This window comes from Gadus macrocephalus, chromosome 21 (genome assembly GCF_031168955.1).
Source record: "Gadus macrocephalus chromosome 21, ASM3116895v1".
Classification (NCBI taxonomy): Eukaryota; Metazoa; Chordata; class Actinopteri; order Gadiformes; family Gadidae; genus Gadus; species Gadus macrocephalus.
In genome coordinates, this window is record NC_082402.1 from 18013802 (window position 1) to 18041050 (window position 27249).

At 43.3% G+C, this 27249-nt stretch overlaps 1 protein-coding gene and 1 long non-coding RNA gene across 2 annotated transcripts in view; both read right to left on the reverse strand.

Annotated features, from left to right (window-relative positions):
- Nucleotides 1-4198: 4198 nt before the first annotated feature.
- LOC132450128 (uncharacterized) lies at nucleotides 4199-6700 on the reverse strand. Its single transcript, XR_009523794.1, has 3 exons — nucleotides 6576-6700; nucleotides 5703-5792; nucleotides 4199-4870 (listed from the first exon to the last, which is right to left on the reverse strand). It is a non-coding gene; the product is annotated as an uncharacterized LOC132450128 (long non-coding RNA).
- Nucleotides 6701-7002: 302 nt separating this feature from the next.
- LOC132450122 (uncharacterized) overlaps nucleotides 7003-27249 on the reverse strand; it is a 34464-nt gene continuing 14217 nt past the window's right edge. Inside the window, exon 7 of the mRNA XM_060042127.1 lies at nucleotides 7003-7256. Coding sequence (XP_059898110.1) covers nucleotides 7039-7256 — 218 coding nt within the window. The 3' untranslated portion in view covers nucleotides 7003-7038. The remainder of the gene's footprint in view (nucleotides 7257-27249) is intronic.

Below are 27249 nucleotides of genomic sequence, written 5' to 3' on the forward strand. Positions count from 1 at the left end.
CGTTGGGGGTAGATGCGTTGGCACACACACCTTGGCCGCGGGCTCTCTTGTATGCGTTTCCCCCGCTCCAGCTGATCCTTCCTCTTCTGGAACGGGTCAGACAGGAGAGACTGTCCCTGATATTAGTGGCCCCGGAGGACCGTTCAGCTCTGTGGTTTCCAGAGCTGGCCGCGCTCTCGCGGTCGGCGCCTTGGCCAGTACCATTCAGGCCGGATGCGCTTTCACAGGCCCACGGGACGGTGCACCACCCGCCCGATGTCTCGGGACGGCTGTTGGTTTGGCTCCTGAGAGGTTGATCCTGCAGGGCAAAGGTTTGCCTGAGACGGTTATCAACACTATTCAGAGTGCTCGTGCGCCTTCTACTTCTTCCCTCTATGCGGCGAAGTGGTGCGCCTTCTCTAATTGGTGTGAGACGAACCACGCTGTCCCATCTCAATGCGAGGTGGGAAGCGTGCTTTTGTTTCTGCAAAACTTATTGGAAAAAGGTTTGGCCTTCTCCACTATCAAGGTCTATGCGGCAGCCGTTTCGGCTGGCCATGCAGGCTGTGATGGTGGACCGATCTTCAGCCATCCACTGGTCAAGAGATTCTTGCGTGGGGCTAGACGGGTTAGGCCTGTTTCACGCTTGCTTACACCACGCTGGGATCTCCCCACCGTGTTGCGCGGATTGTCCAGGGATCCTTTCGAGCCTCTCTCTCAGGCCCCTTTGGATGCCCTGTCATTTAAGACGGCGCTCTTGTTGGCCTTGGTTTCTGCCAAGCGGGCCGGTGAGCTAACCGCTCTGTCTGTCAGCCCGAGTTGCTTGTTGCTAAACGAGGACAGCTCCTTCGCGTTGCTCAGACCTAATCCTGCATTCCTCCCGAAGAACATTAATAGTTCTTTTCGGTCTAGGGATATTGTGCTTAAGGCTTTTCACCCCCCGCCTCATTCTAGTGAGGCGGAGGCGGAGTTGCATCTCCTGTGCCCGGTTCGGGCGTTGGCTATGTACGTGAATCGCTCGGCAGCGTTCCGCTCCACACAACAGTTGTTTGTGTGTTATAGCGACGCTAGCAGGGGCCGCGCTCTCTCTAAGCAGCGGTTTTCTCGCTGGGTATGTGAGGGTGTTTGCCTAGCCTACTTTCGGCAGGGCTTGGCGCCACCGTTGGGCGTTAAAGCTCACTCCACACGGAGCGTGGCCGCTTCAACGGCTCTACTCAAGGGCGTTTCGGTGGAAGACATCTGCGCGGCTGCGTCTTGGTCTTCCCCCGGCCCCTTTGTCCGTTTTTACATGTTAGACATGTCCAGGGGCTCACTCGGCAACTCTGTGCTAGAGTCCGGGACCCCTTTTACGGCTTAAGAATATAGACATGTTCTTTAAAGCGTCGTGGTTGGATTTCCTCTCGACGGCTGGCGAGTTGGACTTGATTACCAGTCTTACTCCCCCACCTTTTTTCAAATGAAAAACAGGCTAGGGGGTTTTTCTATTGGCTCGCCAATTGTCTGGTGGTTTTGTTTACCAGTGTGGCACTCCCGCCGTTTTCTTCAAATAAGAAACGGGAGAGAGTCCCATTATTGGAGAGCCGAATTCCGTAGCTCCGCCCCGGTGGTAGCGGACCTAATGGAAACCTAGTTGCTCTGGTTTTTCTTTTCCTTTCATGGGTTCCATGAAGCACGGAATAGAGCCGGAGTCTTTACAGACTCACTTTTTTCTCCCTTGATCATTGCCTTGCTTGATCTAGGAGGAATTCGTTTTTTATAATGCTGTTGTGTTTTACACATCCTTGGCTTTTTGAGTCTTAATGTGTTCTGGTGACTTAGGTCTTTTTGACTGGGGTCCAGCAGGAGTACATTGATCGGGCTCCGCTCGCAGCTTCACCTTAGCCCATAAGGCGAAGCCTAGACGGCGTAGCCTACATGAAATAGAACGATAGTTATGTTATTATAACTCTAGTTCTATGATTGTAGGCGTAGCCGTCTAGTTTCCCACCTGCTGTACCCTCCAATTGCTGAAAGAAAAGCTTGGAGGATGAGCGACGGTATACACCGCGTTATATAGACACGATACCGTGGGAAATGTGGGCGGTGCCCACGCTGATAGGTGCATAGTTTGAATTTTCAGCGCGCGCAGGCGCGCCCACGGGACAAGCCCATAAGGCGAAGCCTAGACGGCTACGCCTACAATCATAGAACTAGAGTTATAATAACATAACTATCGTTACCAACGATGCTTTCGGGAAACGGTGTGAAAACTGTGCGATGCTCGTACGACGGGCTAAAGATGCTTCCGGGAAACGGGGCCCAGGTGACGTAAATGGTATCAAACAGAAAAACTTGCAAGATTGTATTAAACTGCCGTAGCGCTTATGATAAATTACATGGCTGATAAATGATTTTAAAACAGTATGAAGGTAACGGAATACATAGTCAAACAAGACAAACACACACAGGCAACATTGACGGAAGCTATATGCACCCCGTGACAGGGTTATTTATTAGTGGATTCAGATGTTCAAAGCATTTTAAACAGATACACCATTTGAGACGTGTGAAGTGTTGCACATGTTTTCCAGTCAATCTTTAGATACACACATACATAGAGTGTGTGTATATATATGTGTTTCAATAATGTAATACAACTCAGACACTTTCTAGATGTGAATTCACTGGTTTATGTATTTTGCATATCAATGTAACATAGTTAATGTTTGTTTGCTCGTATCATCCTAATATCACTGGCCCGAAGACCAATATAAAACGATTATGAGAACAATATGTCAAAGTAGTTGCAATTCTAATTTTATCAGCTTACTAGTTTAAAACAGTCAATGACATGTTGGCAGTAAGGCGTTCATGTTGCTGTTGATCGATAAATTTAGCCTATACTATCATGAAACCATCTAGGTAGGTTATGCAAAATGATAAACCCCGGGGTTGGATCGCCCTGGACCGCTCTCCATTTATTTGGGCTAACCCCAACCCTATTCCGTGCGTAAACCTAACCAAAATTTGAAATCGACCTAAGAGCCACCCAATTGATCAATTGTGTTCTTTTAGGCCCTCTATCTTATTTAATAACCCCTTGTCCTTAGCTTATCCCCAAGTGTAGGCCTACTAGACGACTAGATCATCCACCAATTAAGTCAATTCCGGTTGAGCTCAATTTGAGGGCAATCATCACCAAACTTGGTGGATTTAAGGAAATATAGGTTAAGATTAAGTATGTTTAAATTAAATCAAAATAAGACAATAGGGGGCTGCTGCAAGGATCACCTGAAATCTTTGAACAAGCATAACTCCTTACATACGGTCAAGAAACTATGTAGACTAATCCCCATACCCAAACTGAGGATATACCAACAAACAAATAAGGTCAGTATAAGGCTTGGCCCCTGTTAAAGGCTGCTTGCATCTTTATTGTATTTAATCTTTGCTCCAACTTTATCGTTGAATGAGTGTGTACTCATTTTCATTTTTGTAACTAAGATTGAATTCACCATTTTACCACTTATCTAGAACCATTTGAATGAGCAGTTGATTGCCATCGAATTTATGTGTGTGGGGGTGTGTGCGTTTGTTGGCTTGGGGTGGCAGAGAGAAACTAAACCCTTTAAACGTATCCTCCGCTTGCTCAAAGCTACATTGAGCCCAGCCAGGACTGTAATGAGTTAGCTAAATAGTTAGCTAAGTTCGGACATTTTTTGATGTGCATGTTTTGTCCGTGCACCGTGCACCAGTGCACAGAAAAAATGAATTTGACAACAGTTTATGATCATTTAAAAGGGAGCTTTGGTTCACTGAAAAAAATTTGGAGTGACATTTACTTAAAAAAAGCGAGGCATATTTTTCCACACAGAAAGTGCTAGTAATCTTTACTCAGGCTATTTCTAAGTAATATTTACTTACTAGAACCACTTAATTTTTATGAAAAATTCACAAGTAAATTGCACTGACAATACTTGCCTATGGATTGTAACTTTCACTCAAATTACCATTGCATCTAATTACAAAACCCAAGTAAACGTTGCTCATGATTCTTTGTGTTTCTTACTCATCTTTTCTTTGTTATATTTTATGTAATTATTAAGTAATATTTATTAGGAATGTATTAGTTAATATTAATTGAATTTAGTAAATATTTTTACTATTCTAATTCAATATTTTCCAGAAACAAATATTTGCAGCTTAAGGGATGTTTGAAATACACTTTTATTTCACATTTGAAATGGCATAGATGTATTTAAAATACATAACATAACCACACAGAACTTCCTGCTAGCAAATTTGAAAACAGTGCACACACACACACAAAAGCTCAAAAGTAAAGCCGTTTAGGATTTGAAAAATTCAATGCGGAATGACAAAGCACCAACTGACTTTAGGACTGATATTCCAGCATACAAACGAATACAGTGTTACAGTTGACTTTTCAGAACAGCAAATAATGCATACATAAACTGCAATGGCTACCTTTGCAGACATTCTCAGGATGTTCAGGACAGAAATAACTTAAAAACTAAGCAAAACTTGAAATTTCAGTCAGAAAAATGACAAAAGTAAAGAGATTGTTTGTGCTGGACAAAAGCACAAATAGCACTGGAACACTCACGCTAAAAGTTTATTGTGGAGAAACTGGACCTTTGGTGACATTGTAATGACGTCAAGCTCAAGAAACAGCTTCTGAAATACTTCAAACGTATATTTCAGTTTAAGTGGGTAACTTAAGTTTACAGCATAGATGACACCCATGAGCAGGAGGCAAGCGTTTGTCACACTTGATGATGACTGACGCATACACAGGATCTTGGTTTTCCTGTGCCACATTGGGATGGATGACGTTGATCTGCATCATGTAATTACTGCAGTCCTCTTTCACTGCTTCTTGGCTGACGTCCTGTGAAAACAAATAAGGCACAATGAGAAACAAACTAAGAATCGATTCCAAGTAAAAGAAAAGCTTAAGAGAAAAAAAAGTTGAAAATAAATACAAAAAAGGTATACTCAATTTAGTGTACTCAAATCCAACAATATTCATATGGCACTTTTCATACATAAAGTTACACAACGTGCTTCACAGAGGCTGACCCTGAGCCAAAGAAAGTCACTTTTGGGGGCCATCCAGACTGAGAGGGGTCATCGCCCACGACCATAGGGAGTGCCGCCACAGTGACCACCCTGGCCCGGGCAGACAGGAGGCTCCACACAGGGGTGCAGAGCCCTCCAGCCACCCAGGCTGGAGCTATCTATGGGACTGCACCCGTGTTGGTAGACCAGAACTAGTCCCAGTGTGGAAGGTCCCCATGGGGGAAACACTGGTGCTGAAAACTGAGGGATTAAAATAGGTTATAAAAAGGGTATTAATTAAATTACTCTTTTGCTCATAAAATAAAGTTTCTAAGTGATCGTTAAATAGAGACAAAAGGCAACCCTTAAGTGTTCTTAAATTATTTACTTTGTGGATGTTCCGAAAGCCAAAACGTGGCTTGTTAAATAAACAGGTTGGCTGGAAATATCCCCAAGAACACTTAAAGTTTAAGATAGATAAGATAAAGATTAAATATGATTTTAAAAAAAATGGGTAAGAGCATAAAAATAATTTAAGAAATCAGTTAAAAGCCTGATTGAAAAATGTGCATCTTTTGAGTCTTTTAAAAAACATCACAAGTGAACACCAGATTATAAGGCTAGACAATCATTTTAATATGGTCATGATTATCATCAGATACCTGATAGTCTTTGATCAGCTCCTCTCCACTCTCTCCAAGATACTCAACTAAGCAACGGATGATAATGTCCCTTCTGCCGTCGACATGATGCTATTAAACACAAAAAGAATTGATTGCAGAGAATACATAACATATGTAGCATACATACATCACAGCACGTATAGATGGAAACAGAAAGTTACCCATGGGGAATGTAAGCCTGCAACTGCATTCTAACGTGAAGTGTGCAACTTAACATGCATCTTTTACAGTAGAGGTCAACCAGAAGTTCTATAACCACTGTATGAAAGGGCTACAGCGCCACTTAGGGTAGCGGATTCAGCCATGCTCCGGCCATTATCCGATCTCTAAAGGCCATGTACGTTCGGGCAATTGACATGGTCCGTTCGAGTAGCAAAATCGGTATAAGGTTTAATCCAAGCTATCCCATGTAAAAGCACTGTGTGTTCTGCTAGCGGGAGGTTCAGATCTACAGGTGTGTTCAGGGTCGAAGTCAAGACACTCGGACACAGTGGTTCCGGCCACGTTGGTTGAACATACATCGCTGTAAAATGTGTGTGGGAATTCCACACATTATAAGTGTTGGATTTGCAGGCATAAATTAAATTGTGCACAATCCCACGCTGAAATTCAGCCCGTTTTTGTTTTTGAAGACGCTAGTTAAGGCGGCAGGCATGTGTTGCTTTGGCGGCCGCCTAAGCTGTAAAGTGCTGTCGGAAACCCTGGACATACCTCGTGGCGCTAGCAAAGTTAGCTAGCAGGAAAATACACTATTTGTTAGCGCCGCAGCCGTATCTGCTTTCAGTGCGGAGAAACTGACTTAAGTAGGTGAGCCAACAGGAACGTACAACATTTGTTTCGCTTAAAACTTACCTTCGTGGTTCATTCACGTTCTTCCCCATCTCATTCAACAAAGTCTGCCAACCCAGTTGAAATGTGGAACTTGGACAGGAGTACAGCACGTCTCGGACGAAAGACCGTTCAAATGTGGGGAGGGGCTTTTACGTCATGCTCCGAATGTTCGTGAAAGTTGCCAGGTTCACTGTTATCACTCAAGTACATTTTACTTGGAAATATCAACTAATTAGGCCAATGAACTGGTTTAGTGAATATTACTTGGATCGAATGATTCAATTTACATACAAAACTGAGTACACATAATTACAAACAATCACCAAGTAATGCACTACATTAAAAACTGGTATTTTAAAGTAAAAGCACTGAATTCGGATTTCTTTGTAGAATTTATATACATAATTGAAATAATAATTACAGGGCCAAAAAATCATTTTTTACAGTGTTGTTATTGAATGCATGGAAGAAGGAAGAACATTTATTAGCATTTTGGGATAGGACGTGACAAATGATCTATGACCTTATTGATTTCTTTGCTATTGTGTTTACATTTGAGAAGCTTGCCCTCATAGAACAGGCATGCCACACTCAGGACGATCTTGTCTTTGAACGGCTGTGAGGGATCCACTCTCTGAGGGCTGACGTTCTTCTCACGGTCGTGGGTGTGGTGCAGCACTACCAGAATAACTGGCTCATCTCCTGGGAGGATTAGGAGAAGAATACATAGTTGTTCATTGCATGACATTAGGGCTGCAGACTAACTGTGGCCCCTAACTGAACATTTTAGGGGCGCAACCAGAAATTCTAGGGGCACACATCGTTAATCAACATGCCAACCAAATATTCATATATCTACACATTTTCACTGTAGTACTAATAAATATTTTGATAATAGATACAGAAATTACAATGTGCTGTTCAGTGTCACATTTTATTGTGATTCTCATCTATCCAAAGGGTTTCCAGGTGTACGTGCATGCGTTTGACGAGCACGTAAGCGTCAGTTTCACGGGAGTGTGCCATCTGGACAGGACGCTGAGCCTTCTTTCTGCCTCCTCGCCTCTTCATTGAGAATGCATTATCATGCACGACAAACGCCTCCCGCGTGAAAAGCCCTTTATGGCACCTGAAGCAGAGTCCTGCACTGGTTCGAGTGACCCGCACAATTTGGATGAAACGGGTTGGGTCGGACGCCTGAACAGCGCGGGTCGGACGCCAGCTTTGCGATTGCGTGCGAGACTTCTCCGGTGCTGGATATGTTAATCAGGAGCGGAGGAGTGAACAAAAACCGTCAACAGTGGATGATGTGCTTTTTTTGCACAGCAATCTATAGCACCACGCCAAACACCAGATAGTGTAATTCCCCGGTGTTCAATTTAATGTTTCTAATTTTCCTTTGGGTGCGGGTCGGGCGTCGATATCAATTTATAGCGGGTCTGGTCGGGTGCGGAATGTAATTTGCGCTACTGTCGGAACACGGGTCAGACGCGGTTTAATGTATTGCGGGTACGGGCGGGTGAAGGGTATGTAAAATAAGATCCGTGCAGACTGACTGGCTCTGGCACATTAGCCGAAGGTCAGAAGAAAGAGTCAATAGTTTGCTTGCTCATTGCAAACGCACGTAGCAAGTTGTGAAATCTTTCTCCTTTATGTTCTCATAGACGTTTACGCTCGCTGATAATCTATGGGACCCTCCCCCTCCACACATAAACCACTTAAAGTGCGAACACACCAAGCGCGTACCTAGCGTACCATGTACGTGCGTAACGCAGCGAAAATGTTGCTTGACCATTTTGTGTCAAAAATGGTCAGATACGCGCGTACGCATACGCGCGTAGATGAGACCGCCCAAAACTCCCCCCCCCACCCAGCCTGTGGCTGCGCTGGATTTAGGAGTCCGAGGAAGGAAACCCAAACGCCGCCGTTTTTGGATGGATGATAGAGCTTGGATCGGGTTAGATTAAATAATCTCGGATATAAATAACAATAATCGGGTTAAATAACTTCACATGGTGTGTCTGGTGTGTTGCACATTTCTCGCTAGAAATGTTTCCATAAACGCATTTAATGGCGTAACTATGTTACTATTTCCACTCAGAATAAAGAAAGTTGCCGGCCGTGGCTGCCATGGACATGGCTGCTCTGGAGTCCGAGGTAGGAAACCCAAACGCCGCCGTGTTTAGGTGATAGAGTTTAGATCGGGTTAGATTAAATATTCTCGGATATAAATAACAATAATCGGGTTAAATAACTTCACATGGTGTGTCTGGTGTGTTTCCAGCATTCGTAGTGTTGATCAGCAGATATATAGTCCGCCAAGACGTTGAGGTTGCTTAGTAACCAGAGACTCTGTCCATGCAAGTGAACGGAGCGTTCCCTCTTCGTCATAACTATCAAACCAAACATCCTTCACATTCACCGAGCGAACATTATGAAAGTAAAATGCACATTTCTCGCTAAAAATGTTTCCATAAAAGCATTTAATGGCGTAACTATGTTACTATTTCCACACAGAATAAAGAAAGATGTCGGCCGTATGCTTCTGTCCAAGCTCACTACTCTCTGCCAGTGACGTCGGGTCAAGCTCAACGCTGATTGGCTATTGCGGCGCATATGAGTGTAAAAAGTTCAATTTTTTGAACTCCTCGCGTACATGTGCGCGCGTACATGTGCGCGCGTACATGTGCGCGCGTACATGTGCGCGCGTACATGTGCGCGCGTACATGTGCGCGCGTACATGTGCGCGCGTATATATACGCGCGTATATGTACGCGCGTATATGTGCGCGCGTATATGTACGCGCCTCATACGCCCCTACAGCGAGTAAAATGTTGCTTGGTACGCATGATACGCGTGTACGCACCTCATACGCGCGTAAACCAATGCTTCCCTATGGAAAAATTGCCGATTTTATACGCGTGGTACGCAGGTAACGCGTTTGGTGTGGCCGTACCTTTACAGTGGCCATTTCCTATCTTTCTTACACTCATTGGCCTGCTAAAGATTCCGGATTCATTGACACGCCCCTTCCACGTTCAACATGCACATGCGCGACCAGATGTAGAATTCAGTCGCACACTCTCAAATTTTGGTCACAGTCTGGAGCCCTGGACTTATATAACAATAAAGGGTGGGAAAGTCAGTGGATGGGTAGGCAATTACTCAAAAAAAATTAACTGATTTAGATAATTTTCCCCTTAACAACTGCTGATACTGTTGATTAGGAATGATTCGATGTCCGGTTGACTGACATAGGTCATGTTTTATTTACTGTAGATTTGTCAAGCACATGTATGAATTCACCCAACAAAAGTAACTACAAAAAATCCTTTCCTGCAGAAAATGCTGTAGTGCAAACTGAGGTTGAAAATATGTTTTAGTGAAGCCACATTTTGAATGGCTTAAATCAAGTGATAAGATTTTAACAGACTTCAAAATTCTAAATGGAGAAATTATCGGAAACAAGTAAACAACAAATAATCACAATAACAAATAGCTAAAGTGATACATTTTGCTATAGGGAGTATTATTAAAAGGGATTTGGCCAAAGAAATTGAAGGGATTCAATTGTTTCATTGTAGTGTGTGGGTATAAGCCAAATCAGTTTTGCATTTGTTTACAGGTTCTTAATTGATTTGTTGTTTTGGTACCGCCCCTTGTTTAATATTACCCCAAAATTGTTATTTGTCAATCTAAAGGGGACTGATTTGTGTTTTTTTGGTTTTCGAATAAAAAGGGTTAGATAATTTGTACCTTCCTCAAAGAGGTCAGTATCATAGGCGTCGATTACACCAGATTTAGTCAAGATTCATTTTGATTCACCACTAGTAAAAAAAATAAAATAATCGAGTTTCCGGTGAATCGATTCACCGGAAACTCGGTGGAGGAGTCGTTTGCGAATCTGCCTAGTTTCCGGTAACGGTGAATCGCATCATGGAATGCACGCCATTGCACGGTTCTCAGCTGAGTCAGTCAGACTCAGTGCTACCGGAAGCTCGACTGAACTGGGAGGAGTCGTTCGCGAATCGTTTGTTCATTCAGCCTGGTTTCCGGCAGCGGTAAATCGCATCATGGAATACACGCCATTGCACGGTTCTCAGCTGAGTCAGTCAGACTCAGTGGAGTTAGTGCTACCGGAAACTCGTTCGTTCGTTCAGTCGAGTTTCCGGTGAATCGAATGGTGAAGGAATGAACGAGAGAGACGAACCGGTTCGGTTCATTCGTCCTAAAGACTCGTTCATTCGAACTGGTTCGCGAACGAACGAGCCAACACTAAAAAGGACACCATGTGAAGTTATTTTTTCGTTTTGGCAAGTAGCCGTGTAATAAGCAGGATAATGTATAGAACGTCGCCGGTCATTATCAAAAATATGCCCCTTCAGGGCGAGCAAGACACCTTCGCTGTGCGTCGGTGTCTTGTTCGCCCTGTCGGGGCTTATTTTCCCGATAATGACCGGCGTTCTATACATTATCCCTTACTTATTACACGGCTCTTCTCAATGCTGTAGACTGCTCCATTCACTTGCATGGGCCTTCCTAACGTTCAGCTGTCAATTATTTTAGTTTATTACACGGCTCTTCTTAATGCAGTGGAATGCTCACGTCCAACATATTGACCGCTGTCAAGGAAAGTGTTTCTTTTTGCCTCTGTTTCACGTCATCACTCCACAGTCTGGTAACTTATCAACCCCAGCGTATTCGGTTGCTAAGCGACGTCGATGACTTTGGCAAACTATTTCTCTGCTGATCAACGCTACGAATGATAACAAATACATTGAAAAATATTTTTTAGATTTGGCTAGTAGCCATTAGGCTACTAATAATACCGATACTCTTTGGCTGGGATGATGAGGCATCAGACAATCAAGTCATTTTAGCCTGAATACATAGGTAAAAAGCACCAGGGCACGTTGCTAGTACCATGGACAGTATCAGAACGATAACCTGCTGAACTAAATGGATGTGGTAGGCTACACCACGGGATGCATCTGCAGACCACTGCCACATAAATAAAGGTAAGACGCGATATTTATTGCTTAAGATTTGCTGGTGCTGTGAAAGGTCTTTTGTGTTTTTTGCACTCAAGTGATCGGCTGTTTTAACTTGCAATTGATAGTCGTGGAGTCAGTCTCTTGTTGACACAAAGTGACTTTTGGTCATTCTTGCTTTGCTTGAATTCTGGAATAATTGTGGGGGGGAGTGCATGCGTTTTGGTCAAAATGCCTGATGTAGGCTAGTTTTGATGGAATGCGTGTTGTGAATTGAGAACAGCCAGCTCATGATGTGATCCAGCGTTCAGCTGTGCAACAAATATTTTTTTCTTTTCTAATCTTCACGTCTTTTGTAGTGCTGTGTTTAGCCACACGTTTGGCCCTTCTGAACTTAAACATGTAGTTAAATTCCTTTCCTAGCTCCTCTTGTTTATGTTGTTAGCTTAGCCATGTCATTTCACGTTGTCAATATTGGATAAATGGAGCAGAACATAGTGGGTCATGTGTCCGATGCTTTTTGGAAACGTTTTCTGCATAAAACGTGCCAGACAGATTTTGTGTACATTTTATTCCTTAGTAATAATCTACATGGGTATGCCGTCTTTCAGAACCTTTCATTACCGGCACTCAAGTGCCGCTAATGAAATAGTGGCGAAAAAAAATAGTGCGTCCTCATTGTACCCAGCACTTCTGAAAATGCAATTCCAAATGCGTCACTGTCCCCAGCACATTTCCAACCAAACTGACGCCCATGAGTAAACTTATTTATTTACAAGAGTTGTCGGGGTCAGTTATTTGAAATACAATATAGTCATTGTGACTAATTGTTCAGTTGGTTTATTAGCAGGCTATTATAAGTTTCACTGAAATAGGTAACATTTTCATGGTAGCTACCTTAGAACCCCCCCCCCCCCCCCCCCCCCCGCCCCCTCTTCAAAGGGGGGGGGGGGTCTGAGGGTGCTGCAGCACCCCCCATGGTGGGGGCTGTAACTGCAAGTGAAAAACGTTTTCTGAACAAATCAATACTTTTTGATCCAAGCGGCCCCCTATCCCTCCAGCACCCCTAAGGGGGGGGAGCGGAGAGAAAGATACTGCACTAATGCTAACCCCCCACCGGTCGATCCTATGCAGGGTTACTCCCGCCACCTGCACACCACCAACTAACTGTGAAGAGCCCTGCAAGCCAAAGGAGTTTGACTTCCCAGCCAGGCGCTCAGGAAATGAAACTTAATAATTTACTTTTACGAAGTTCAACTTCTTTATTGTTACGTTATGTATAATAAGTAGAATTCCTAGGCTTTGACCCCTCAGTCATAGCAGACAACCAACACGTGTGTGTGTGTGTGTGTGTGTGTGTGTGTGTGTGTGTGTGTGTGTGTGTGTGTGTGTGTGTGTGTGTTAGTTATAGTTAAGTTCAAGTGCCTTGTTCTGTTGCTACCCGTATAGCGTAGCTGTGACTCCATCAATATAAATTGTCTTCTGATTAGAAATAAACCTGCATTCCGTGTGTGATCTGTCCATAGCTGAGAATGGTACTATGCTGCTTTGACATAAAGCATGTTGTCTTTTATAGTGTAAAACATTCTGAAAGTGGTGTAAAATGTTTGACATATTAAGATGAAAACCATGACGTTGGCTCATTCGAAGTATGCAGCATTTATTATGACGTCATCATATAGACCTCCTCTCAGCACCCACAACCTGGACTGACTTCCCGCGTTCCTGATAAATTGAGGCATAAAAGAGTGTTGGGGAGCTACTTAAACCACAGTATAGTGACACAGGACAATATAATAAAAAAATAGCAATACAAAAAAAGGAAATTAATGTATAGCTAACAGTGTAACACAGTAAAGTGCTACCCTTACAGACTCCACCTCGCTGGGTGATATTCATTGGCATCCCACGTTAGACACGGGATGACGTCAGGTCATGGGTTGTTTTTCGTTACCGGAAGTATATGAATAAAGCAGCATGTGAAACAGTCCCGGGGTTGTAATGTCTTGTGTCAAAGGCCCACTTTGCAACTTTTTTTGCCAAAATTACATTAATTATGCTGGTTGAGAGTTATTCTGATGGTTCTGCAACCATTTCTGGGTCGTTTGGTGGGTGTGTCATTGCCCCATGTCACCTCTCCAAGGAAAAAGCGCATATGCAACTTGCTCTGTTCGGACCGACACAATCCGGATGTGACGCAGCGGAAGTATCCAATCGCGCCTCGAAAATGTAGTCAGATTGTAGTTTCAAAAATGCTTTACGGCACAGACACACACCCAAACATGGCACCGGCTAGATATAAACAGCCAGTTGCGAGGCAATTGCTGCATTCATCATGGATCAATCGACTGATAAGGGACCCAAGAGGCGACTGTCGGTGGAACAAAAGAAGAATGGACCAGAAAAGAGATCAGACACGAGTGAAATGGGAACTATGCAACTTTTTTGGCTTGATTTACCTTAATATAACAGGCTAAGAGTCATTGCGATAATAATAATAATAATAATACATTTTATTTAGAGGCGCCTTTCAAGACACCCAAGGTCACCTGCGATGGTTCTATTATACATTTTTGTTCGATTGTTCGTTGTTTCAACTCCCCCTTGCACATCTTGGCGGAGACAAGGAATATGTTTCTGCCGGCGACCCGTCGCCCACTCTCGCGGGAGTCTCGGGTCTTGCGAAGTAACGAATTGCTTTACGGCACAGACCCCCAAACACGGAACCGGCTCGATATAAATACAAGTAACTAAGGGATTGTTACATTCATCATAGATCAGCGGACTAAAAAGAAACAGAGAAACCCAATGTCGGAGGAACATAAGAAGAGAAAAGGGAGACTGACCGACAGAGAGGCCAGACACGAGTAAACGTTGGGCAAGCTTTTCAGGAATAGCGTGAACTGAAAGAAAAAGAAGACTGCAAATCAGACGCCGACTTGGCCGTGTTGCTTTTGAAATTGAAAGTACCCTTGGGTGAACTTTGTCTTCGTGGTATTCTTGATGTTGATAGTCTCTGTACAAATGTGTTTGCTCAACCATTTTGTTGTGAGCCCTGTAAAAATTGTTTTCTCGACCGTTTTGTTGTGCCCTGTATGTTTCTAGCTTGCTTGGTTGCAACCATATAAACACCTTTGTTTCCATGGGTGTTTTGCTGTTCGTCTGTCTCATCCCCCAGACACAGACTGAATCCCCGAATCCAGGTTCTTGTTTATTTAGATTATTATGTTGGCCAACACTCTTACACTGATTGTTCTGTTCAACCTAAGATAAAACAATTATAATCTCGGATATAAATTCTCCCCGTCAACTATAAAAAAGGATGGATTTATGTTTATTGCAATACAAATACACCATTTGAAAAATATATAACCTTGCCTACACTTTATGAACATCTACTTCGGACATGGCTCTCCACGCATTCGCCGGCTTCTTTGAAAACAAATGCACATGGCTCGCGTAGAAGTGCATGGGGAAGGGTCGTCAACGAGTTGTTACGACAGTGTTGTAAAATATTTACTACGAAGCTGTAGGGGGCGCTGTGTAGAGAAATGTGCGTGCCAAAACCAAGAAAACAGCGAAGAAATGCCCGAAGTTGCATAGTGGGCCTTTAATACAGGGTTAAAACTAGGGCCCGACCGATTTATCGGCCTGCCGATTTAATCGGCCGATTATAGCCTTTTTGAAAATAATCGGCATCGGCCAAAAAGACGCCGAATACAACCGATTTTTTATTTTTTTTATTTTTATAAATGTTATTGCGATTAGTATCCTGCAGATTGCACTCCTACTCGCCTTGCTAACTAACAACTTTAGCTGGAGTAAAAAAGAGGAGATTGAATTTTACCGTACAACATGAAAGCACGCTCGCTCAGGCAGCTGCGCGCTCACCTCACCAATGTACACAAGACGCGTTGTTTGAGCATGTTGTGCCTGTTTTTCTTTAGGTCCCAGGCCATGTTAATTTGTTATACTGTAGACTCTAACGGTGAGACCATACTGCTCAGCACGCACGTGTTAGTCACTGCTCACGAGCGCAGCACATTGGGAGTTAGTTATTTATTTTACATTTTACATTACACTCATTTTTGACTGTAAATGTATTCTAAAACACTCAAAGGTTCTGCATTCAATTCACATATTCGTCAAAAGTGTTTAAAGTATATTTAAGGTATCAAAAACTACGTTTTATATGTTTTTTTTTGTTTTTTTTAATCGGCCGATTAAATCGTAATCGTAATTTTTCTCTGAAAATAATCGGCATCGGCACTCAAAAATCAATATCGGTCGGGCCCTAGTTAAAACCCTACAAATGGGGACGAGGATTTAAAATGGAACGCTGTAATGTGTACAAACTGTTGATGGTGCATGAAGTTTGATCTGTCCAGGGGCTCATGTCGGTGTTCGCTGGGAGAATTTTACGCCCTTTGTAGAGGGAGGTGATTTGATTGGCTGCAGTATGTGTCTACAAAGACTAGTCCCCTATACGTCCGACACGCCCATGGCCATCCGCCGACGGATGCATGTAGTGTGAACAAGGCCTGAGACCCAGAGTCTCCACAACTCAGAATCAGTCACCATCTGATGAGCACGGAATGAAAAATTTCCGGTGTGGATGCAAAGGTCATTTAAGTCGTGACTCATGAGTGCACAGTAACAAAAAACAAAGTGCAAAAAATTCGACAAAGGACGCATAAAGTGAACAGAATAACGACCACAGACAGACACAAAGAACCCACTGGCAGTGAAGATGACCTTGTTTTCACAGTGAATAATAGTGTTGAGGATGGAACACTAAGGGCCCTATCTTGCATCCGGCGCAAGTGACTTAGTCACTGGCGCATGTGTCGTTGCTAGTTTACAACTGGCGCAGAGCGTTCTTTTCCCACCATCGCCACTCGCCGGTAAATTAGGGATTGATCATGCGCCCCAAGGGGCGGTTCGGCGGAAGGAGGAGGCGTGTTCTGGCGCAAACGGTATTTTGCCATTGCGCTACTGACCAGGAAATACCTGGTTTAAAGTCAGTGGCGCATTGTTCAGATGCTATTTTAAGGGCGCATGCATACATGCGCATGCGATGCATACGGATTGCTTGTGCACCTCGCGCATACACTTTGCTCCTCCCATCTACCTAGCCGCACATTCTTGGTAAATTATTTGGGAAAGAACAGCTGATGCAGCGGAAATAAGTTGTACTTTTAAATCAATGCATCTGCAAACACCGTACAGCAAACACATATTTTCTTGACAGAGACATCGTGTAGGCCTACATGCCCATAACTTTTAGGATTGATGATTTGATCGTGAAAAACATTGTTTTACCGCGAGTGAGTGTTAAAAAGAATGAATGAATGCGGGCGTGCGTGTGTGCTCTGTTTAAACACACGCAAACTAAACACGTAACGCATAATACAATCAATGGCAATGGCTATTACCGCGGGGACACATGCATATTACGATAGCATACAATACTGATGAGAAACAATGTTTATAATGTATTGCGTATATCATTAAATAGAACCACAGTTACCGCATATCATATGTTATATCATATACGTTTTCTTTGCCGAAATTTATTTGAGGACTCTAGGATTTCTGAAGTTGTGGAAGAAAACCCATTATTCCATGTGTGAATTAGGCCATATTATTTGGCAATAAACAGCCATTTGCAGTTTGAAATTCATGTGCATCTGTCTCGTCGGAGACTGCAGACGCGCTGTCAAAATATCAACTCGTCCGATTCAAATGCGCTCATAGCTCTTAAAGGGGATGGGAGCTGGCACTCTCATTGGTTTGTTGGACGTTACGCCCAAACCACACCTACGGGTAACTAGGCTGCTTCAGACCAACCCTTTTGACACTTTATCCGCCTGTAAAATAGCGATAGCGCCGTAGAACCGCCCACAACGCTACTTGCGCTTTGCGCTTCCCACTTGCGTTTCAGACCGTTAAAATAGGGCCCTAACAGTACTGGTGAATGATAGTGTTGAGGATGGAACACTAACAGTACTGGTGAATGATGGTGTTGAGGTTGGAACACTAACAGTACTGGCGAATGATAGTGTTAAGGATGGAACACTAACAGTACTAGTGAATGATAGTGTTGAGGCTGGAACACGAACAGTACTAGTGAATGAGCAGCCAGTGGTAATATAATTGTGACTGAGACAAAGTTAGAACAGCTAAAGTCCGAAAGTGACATTAAACTACAGTGCCCAGAGAAGCAAGTCTATCCATTTGGCTCAACAACACAACTCCATGTGAAAGGGATTTTCATGGCTAATTTGAAAGCAAAAATGCAAGTGATTGAAGTGATTTGTGTGCTGGGGGTAAAGACTGCTGAACAGTTGGGACAGCTTTCTATCGGTCTTATCGAACAAGTGAATACTGTTTGATAGTATTCACTATGATTTTAATAAAGAATAGAGACTGTTTTCATGGCCTAGAAAATGCATCATCAGTCCAAGCCTACAAGGCTTCCCGGGAGTGCACAACATATTGGATGACATCATCGTCTTAGCTGAGACCATTCAACAGCATGTTGAAAGACTGCACCAAGTCCTGCAACGGCTGCAAGAGAGACAGCTGACAATGAACAGCAAAAAGTGCCAGTTTTGAATGTCACAACTGGAGTTAATGGGTTGTGTACTTCAGGCCACAACATCAGAACCACTGAGGAGGCTCACAAGGCAATCCTGCAAATGGACATGGGGTCAGAGCAGGAAACGGCATTTGTGGAGCTAAAGCAACAGCTGGTCAGTGTACATGTAAAGGCATATTTCAACCAGGATGCAGAGACACATTTGATTGTGTAAGTATGCACCACTCGTCGTACGTGTGAAACCCACAGTGACAGTCAAGATCTGGCCAGAAGGGGCAGAGGCTAAATTGTTAAAGAAAGAGGCAGTGTTTTAAAAAACCATGACTGGAGTAAGCATTCCTCTGAGGCCACCCTGTCCCACTATCCCACCCTATTATTTAAACGATACTGTACCAATATTGCACTGTATGACAATCATGTTCAAACTGCACCTTAACCACTCGTTTGCAATTCTGTTTAGCTCTCCAACCACATTTCGTTGTCTCTGCAATGACGATAAAGTTGAATCTGAATCTGATTGTGGATGCCAGTCCAGTGGGATAAGGTGCAATATTGAGCCAGAAGCATGGATGATCACATCTACTACTACTACTGCATGCTTTCACACCACGACAACTGGAACTCAAGCTATTGTATGGAGCTTTATCGAGACTGGTGACTGGAGTTAATGTTAGGCTGCTAACCAAACCGTTAAAACTGAGCTCTCCACTGTTTCGAAAATAGTGCTGAGAGGTTCCGGGGTTGTCGTTCCTCAGGCAGCACGACAAAAGACACTGATGTTAGCGCATGAAGGACATCAAGGAATTGCCAAAAAATAATAAAGATTGAGAATAAAAGTCTGGTGGCCCGGAATCGATTGTTAGTGAGGTAATTTCACGCTTGTCAACTCAATAGCTCGACTTCACAGGATTCTACTAAAAGGTCTGAGCTCCCTGCTAAACCGTGGCAGGCTCTTGCTATGGACATGTGTGGACCATTCCCATCAGGAGACCTTCTACTAGGGACTGATACTACTCTAGATGGGTGAGTGTCGATATCCTCAGAAGTCCCAGAGAACATCATAAAATGTGTGAGACACTTATTTGCGATGCTGCTGTTCGCAGGACTGATGCTGTGAGGAAGGAAAATGGAGGTGTGGATGCAGACAAAATCGGAAGAGCAAAAGACAGCATTGTTGAGCAGGATGACAAAGTCCTGTTCCTTCAGCAGAAACAAAACCAACTGTCTAAACCGTTTGAACAATACCCCTACACTGTGGTGGACCGAAAAAGATGTTCTTCCACTCTGGATGGCAAGAAGATATGCGTCATGCATCATTTGTGAAGCGGTGGGTTCAGCCTGAACCAGACACAGTTGTGCCAATCTGTGTGGCTGAAGAGTGGTTGGTCACTCAACCTGCTGATCCAGCACCCCTGAAACCCCTGAACAGGACACTGGACCTCAGAGAACCAGGAGAATGCCAGCTCACCTTGTTGACTATCGTTTAGACCAGGGGTTCTCAAAGTTTTGACAACTGAGGGCCAATTTAGGAACCCAAAATTTGACTGAGGGCCGCCAAAGGAAAAAAAATGTTGGCGGGAAACGCCGTCAGCATCCCAGTGGTGAAAAAAAACATTGCACCCGCACCGTGGACCTCTGGGAGTGAGGTCAAGTGAGGTCTAAATCATGAAACTGAGGTTCACCCTTTCAAAGTAATGTACAGCCGGATTAAAACTAAAAAATGTAAAAGGATTTAATTGAAAGCTAGAGAGAGTCGAATTTACTCTTTATATTTATTTATATTTGTTTAAATTAATATTGATAAAAAAAATAAAAAAAAGTTTTTTTTTTTTAGTTTTTTTTTATAACTTACATAATTATGTATGTCATTGCGGGCCGCCAGGAATGATTCCGCGGGCCGCACTTTGAGAACCAATGGTTTAGACAAACAGTGCCATAAAGGGGGCGAATAATTCCCAGGATGTATATTAATGGCAGGGTAGTCCAACCCTCGCAATTCAGGTCATGTTACATACAATTTTATAGTTTTCTCTGAATTGAAAATGTCATATTTATTTTACAATCTAAAATGTTTGATTACATTTCTGGCTGAACCTGATGTTTTCTATGGAGTTATGTTGAGTATGATTATTCCCAAAGAATGGAGAAAAAGTATTTGGAAATGTCATAACAGTATTAAAGCTGAAGATGTTTATTCAATTTGATATGTTAAGAGTAAAAAAAAATAAAAAAAAATTGCACCAGAGGCCTCTCTTGTTTGAGGCCTTGGCTGTCATCCTCCCCTCTGGCTGGCTGTCCATCTGTGTTTCACACAGTGATGGAATGCCTGTCCAGTGCATGTGCATGTGCTCGTAACCTTTGCACTCCCTCCACAGTTCGACCCGAGGCTGCTCTGTGATGCCGCTGATGCAACTTCTGGGTAGCCGGCTTGGTTTGTTTGGTTTGGTTAGCAGGACGTTAGCAGCTGCTAGAGCGACAAATCTGTCAGTTAGAGGAGGAAAGGGTAGCGAGCATAAAGAAGACAGATACTACAGAAAGCATATAGAAGAGACCCACTACGCAGAGTTATAGGGCTGACGCTATCGTTGCCACTAGCTCCGTCAAGGCAACACTGTCGGCAGCACCACTTGCGAAGGCGGCGAACAGCTCGCCTCACAAGTCTTTTTCGGAGGTACAAACGCTAGTCATAGGGGACTCTGTTCCACATAAAGTTAACCTACGAATGCCAGCGAAAGTTATTTGCCTTCCCGGGGCCAGGGCTCCCGACATTGGAGCTTATTTTAGGGCGCTAGCATGCAGTCAGACCACATACGGAGTTAGATTAGATGCACCAAACACCTATACTATTTTCGACAACATTGTAGTTCATGTCGGCACCAACTATACTAGGATGAGACAATCCATGGTCACAAAAAGCAACATAGCTATGCTGTGTGACCTCGCCAGAAAGATGTGTTGGCATCGATTAGTTCTCTCTTGCCCTCTACCTGATAGGGGCAATGATGAGCGTTACAGTAGATTATTGTGTCGAAACCGCTGGCTGGTACAATATAGTTCTGAGCAGGGCTTTGGATTAATAGATAACTGGCCCTCCCTGTGGGGCCGCCCTACTGTGCTGAACAGAGACGGCCTTCACCCTACTGGGTAAGGCACCCAAATTATGTCAAAAAACATAGATAGATGTCTTAGCAAGGCGTGACTTATCCACTCACTCGCTGGGATGCAAGGAGATTAGCAAACCTGTTAGTAACATGATCGTTTACGTTGCAGAGTCTAGTACAGTAGGTGGGTTAGCTGAACCAGTGTACAGGACGATGTAGCACGTAATGCTCACACTGAGAGTCCTCCGTGTTTTGGCGCTCAAAGTGATCTTGAAACGGTCGCTGGCAGTGCCGAAACACTGCAGTCTTAAGGGCTCTTTATGGTTCCACGTTCACGCAACGCAAGGGGGTTACGGACCCCTTACCTCCTGGTGGACCCTCCTTGCGTCCACCGCAAGGGCCGGACATGCACCTCCCAAAAATCGTAACCTTCCGTCGAGGCGACGCAGCAGCAAGGGCTGTGATTGGTCCGCTTTCTAAAACCCGACGTGGAACCGTAAAGGTTCACGACTGCGTCGAGGCGTCTGCGTGGTCGTTACGTTGCGGGAACGTGGGATGTATGTAAAAATCGCCATTTTTTCAGTCCGGGTCTTACCCGGACTCCCTCAGAAAATAATAATTCAGAAAAAAAAATACTCAGAATAGTATTTATGAATATAAGGTTGCTTTCATCTAAAGCGCTCTTGGTCCAGGATCTAATTGTTGATAATAAGATAGACATCTTTGGCCGATGTGAAACCTGCTTGAAACCAGGTGAGTTTCTTCTTCTTAAACTAAGCCACCTCCCCAAATTACGTTAGCTCCCCATTATCTCGAGAATTAAAGAAAGGTGGTGGAGTAGCCCTAATATCTAACTCTAAGCTTAAACTAAAGCCAAAAAATAAATATGCATTCACATCATTAGAGGTGCTCGCTTTCTGCTCCTCAATTCCCAGACGCTTCATTACTCTTCTTTTCAGCTATAGTATACCGTCTCCCAGGCACATGCTCACTTTTTGTAGATGAGTTTTCTGATTTGAAGCTGATCTTGTTGCGTATTCAGTAGGGGTGTAACGGTGCACAAAAATATCGGTTCGGTACGTACTTCGGTTTTGAGGTCACGGTTCGGTTCATTTTCGGTACAGTAAGAAAACAAAATACAAGATATAAATGTGCTAGTTGTTCATAACAAACTTTTGTGCTTTTAACGATAGGAACATTAGACAAAACAAAGCTAAAATTCTGCTTGAAAAAATATAAATACAAGATTCTGAAATGTAGAAATAAAAATAAATAACATTGGCTCAGACTGTTTCTTTAAAAAATATATTTTCTCCATGGGCAAAATTGAACAATTGCAACACTAAACAGTTTCAAGTTGTTGCTCAGATTAAATTTTACTCATGCACTATATAGTGCACTTAAAATACCCAAAATTTGAGTGTACATACGATGTACCCTACATGTTACTCCCGTATACCACAATGCAATGCGGTCGTGTTTTTCCGGAGGAGAAGAAGAGTCTCCGGCTCTCGTTTAGAAATGTCAACAATTTATTTGGGATTTAACATAGAATATTTAACATTCAAAATTAATTAAAAAAAACTTGAACAAGGAAATGTAACATTCAACTTCAATACAACCTCCAGCTTTCCTCGTGAGTGCCCGGTTTGTTTACATGATGTGGGCGCATCTGTCTGCGCCGAATTTACTGACGCAAATGACGTTTAGAAATGTTCAGCGTAGTGTCCGTCATGATCATGAACACTGTGTAGGGAATAATGAGTGAGTGAATAGGGAACGATTTTGAACGCAGCTACGGTGTGTGCAACTGTGCATGTGCGGCTGCAGCATGTTCCACACATGCACTACTCAATATGTCCATATGGAAACTCGTTCGGTACGCCTCCGTACCGAACCAAGCACCCCGTACCGAAACGGTTCAATACAAATACAAATACATTTTCAAATCAATTGGTCTAGACATAAAGAAAAACATTTGCCGCGACTGGAACCGATTAGCGGAATCGTTAAGCAGGCTTGCTAATGAATCCAAGGAATCGGTTGACTCGGCACCGGTTCTGAACAAGAACCGGTTCTCGATTCCCATCCCTAATGTTAAATCCCAAATGAATTGTTGACATTTCTAAACGAAAGCCGGAGACTCCCTCATTAAATGTATTTGTTTTCGCGGTTATTCAGCTTCTTCTTCTCCTCCGGTAAAAAAAACACGACCGCATTGCATTGTGGTATACATGAGTAACATGTAGGGTACATCGTGTGTACACTCAAATTTTGGGTATTTTAAGTGCACTATATAGTGCATGAAATTAACCACTGAGAATTCGAACGCCACTACAAAATGGCGAGCACCCTATATAGTGCACTATATGCGTAATAGCAGCGCTGTTTTTCGAAAAAAATATAATAATAATAATAATTAAAAATGTATTGCTAAAAAAAAAAGAATTGACGATCGACGATGGTATCTATCGTCGATAGTCGATAGAATCGACTATCGGCCCATCTCTAAATCCCAAGGTTATTTTCGACACAGTCAAGAGTTGGACACAGTCAAGAGTTTGAAAACGAGATTCAATCGATTAGAGAGGAAATGTATGCTTGCAGTGCTTCTTGTCCTCCACATCTTGCAGGGCAGGATGGGGTCTTGCCCCGTAGGATAGGGAACTCTGAGACAACTCTCCTGGAGTTCAAGACAATCCCTCTGGTTGAACTTGAAGAGGTAATAAAGGCATCGAAACTAACAACTTGTATCCTGGATCCTCTCCCTTCAAAGTTTCTTGAGAAACGTCTTCCAACTCTGGGGCCTGCAATCCTCTCCCTTATAAATATCTCGCTTTCTACGGGAATTGTTCCCTCTAGTTTCAAGGCTGCGATAATAAAACTGCTACTCAAAAAGCCTGGCATAGATCCTGAATTAGTTGAGAATATCGGCTTAAATCAAAATCGGCTTAAATCTGTCCAAGGTAGAGGAAAGGATTGTAGCAAAGCAAATCGTCAACTATCTGACGAGGAACAATCTCTTCTAACATTTTCAGTCCTGGGCCCCGTTTCCCGATAACGATGGATCTTCGCTCGTACGATCATTCTCCCGATGGATCTTGCGATCCATCGATAATTTCTTTGTCGCGTTTCCCGAAACTCCTCTTAACGTGAACGCGCATTCGCTGCACTCACGACGTCGTAGGATTGTAACTGTCTACTGACACGGTGCTGAAATGGGCTCCGTAGGAGGGGGAGACGCAGGAATGTCGCAGGAAAATTGTGTTAAAAAGGGTTCAAATATATCCCCATCAAGGACAACAGCAGAGTAGCCTACGAAAAAAATAGACTGCAATTATATGAATGCTAAAGACATTAAAACACAATTGATTAGGCTTAAACCGACATATATCAGTCCTAATCCTGAGCGCACGATCGGGAGGTGGAAGTTGCGCTTTAGATGCCTTCACAAGTCCAGCGGAGGGCTTCAGTTTTCGCCGGCCAAGTCATGCGCCGTGATATGTGTGACGGCTATGTTGCACAACATTGCAGCTAAGGCTGGGGTGGCTTTGCTTGAACCGGAGGACGTTGAGGACGATGACGACGAGGAAGATCGGTGTGAGGACGGCCTCCCTCATAACTACGCGGCTGGTTTTCATGCGCGTCGAAGAGTGATTGAGACTTTTTTTTAACCCCCTCCACCCTCCCACATGTCACTAAACATTCCCGTCAACGTGACCAATCCCCACCATATCCCAGCCTTTTGCCTGCTCCTTTGCTTGTTTTTTTTATTGTTTTTTAATTATTTTTAATTTCTTTAATTTAATTATTTTTAATTTCTTTAATTTAATTTTTTTTAATTTCTTTAATTTAATTTTTTTTTAACATTATTTTATGCTACGTTTTATGAGTAGCCTATGTCAGTCTGCACAAATCCCCACACTTTCTCTCACACATTTTGAGTGCCCTGCCTGCGCAAACATTTTCTGGACTGTCCCGTTTTATTTTGGCCATTTTAACATCTTTATTAATAAATTAATGAATAATCTTTATTAAATACCAAACTAAGAACATATAAAGGCGCAATGCGTTTTAATAAAACGCATCCAATAGACGGAATGTCCGATGGTGACGCCACTGAGGCTATAGCTGACGATGCTCTTAGCGTCCTACGAGTACCTACGAGCACCCCTGGAGTACTCGTTAGCTACGAGCGTTTTCAAGACGTTCGTTCCCTACGATGCTTTCGGGAAACGCGGTGAAAACTCTACGATGCCCTTTCGACGCACTTCACGATCCACTTAGGCTAACGACGCTTTCGGGAAACGGGGCCCTGGTTCAGGAATTTCCCCTCAACTGAAACTGCTGAGGCAAGAGTGGTAAATGATATCCTTCTTGCTTTGGATACAAATGAGAGATTGATGCTTCTGTTTCGTGACCTCATTGCCGCGTTCGACCACAGCATTCTTCTTCACCGTCTTGAGCACTATGTTGGTTTCGGGGGTACGGCTCTTGGTTGGCTTGAATCGTACCTCACAGATAGAACACAATTTGTGCTCTTTGAGGGTTCAGAATCGAAGCACTGCAAACTACACTTTGGTGTACCACAAGGGTCGTCCTTGGTCCATAGCTTTTTGCAATCTACATGCTTCCCTTGGGCAACGTTATCCGCAGCTTTGGAATTAGCTTCCACGGCTATGTGGATGACACCCAACAATTTATTCCTGTAGAATCAAGGCACCTAGCCCAGATCCAGAAGGCTGAGTCCTGTCTGGCTGCAGTGAAGAGTTGGATGTCACAGAACTTCCTGCAGCTTAACGCTGGGAAGACAGAGCTGATTATTATTGGCTCAAAACGGGGCCAGAGAAAATTGGAGACTGTCTCACTGTGGTTGGATGACTTCGCCATCCCACAGCGCTTTGCTTTGACCAACATGTTAGAAGTATAACTAGAATTGCATTTTTCCATCTGTTATCTGCAGCAGATGCAGAGACACTGATTCACTCATTTATATCATCAAAACTGGATTATTGTAATTCATTTTTCTAAGGTCTACCTAACTCCACCACGAGAAATGTTCAGCTTGTACAGAATGCTGCTAGACTACTGACTAGAACGAGAACGTTTGCTACTAGGTGCTACTGCTAAACTGTAAAGTAGGGATGGGAATTGATAAGAATTTCATGATTCCGATTCCGATTCTGCTTATCGATCCGATTCCTTATCGATTCTCTTATCGATTCTCATTGGGTGAGAAAATAAGTATAAATGTGTTTGTTTGCATTACATCTCTTTATATCTGATCTATATCTGATCAGAAGTGCTTCTAGTATTAGGAAATTGTACATTTTCAAATCAATTGGGCTAGACGAAAAAATATATGTTTAGCTTTTTATGCCCAAATGCCATCATTATGTGCCATACAACTAAAAACACAGACTGAAAACAGCCAAGTAAGAGCTTGTGCCTTTTGGAATTCTAACAGTGCTCATTTGCATTCAACTTGTAACAAAATTAAACTGATATAAACAAAATGAAGCATTGATTAGACAGAGATTTATTAGATGGGCCTACCTAATAATCCGTTGGAACACACAAGACCAGAAACCATAGCAATGCCGGTAAACAAACCCCGAGAAGCCCAATCCCTATGAGAGCTCCCCACGCTACGGCCATCCGGAGGCGACAGAGCTGTTGGCCGTGATATTATATATACAATTATAATATAGTATATAATATATTATATACTATTATATATAGAGCTCCGGGAGTCGCAAACTGCAACAATCACTTTCTCCTCCATTCCGCGGTTCACCCGGACTGCACTGCACTGAGTTTGACGGCTGAACGCTGATTGGCTGTTACGTTACACATGTCACTCAGTTATCATGCTGTTGAACGCTGATTGGCTGTCATCACGACAAAAACTTGTCGCCGGTTTTCTCCCGCGAAAAACTCGCCCTTATACGCGTCTCTATGTTCACTTTGTATGGGATCTTGTCGCCCCGTCGCGTTTTGTG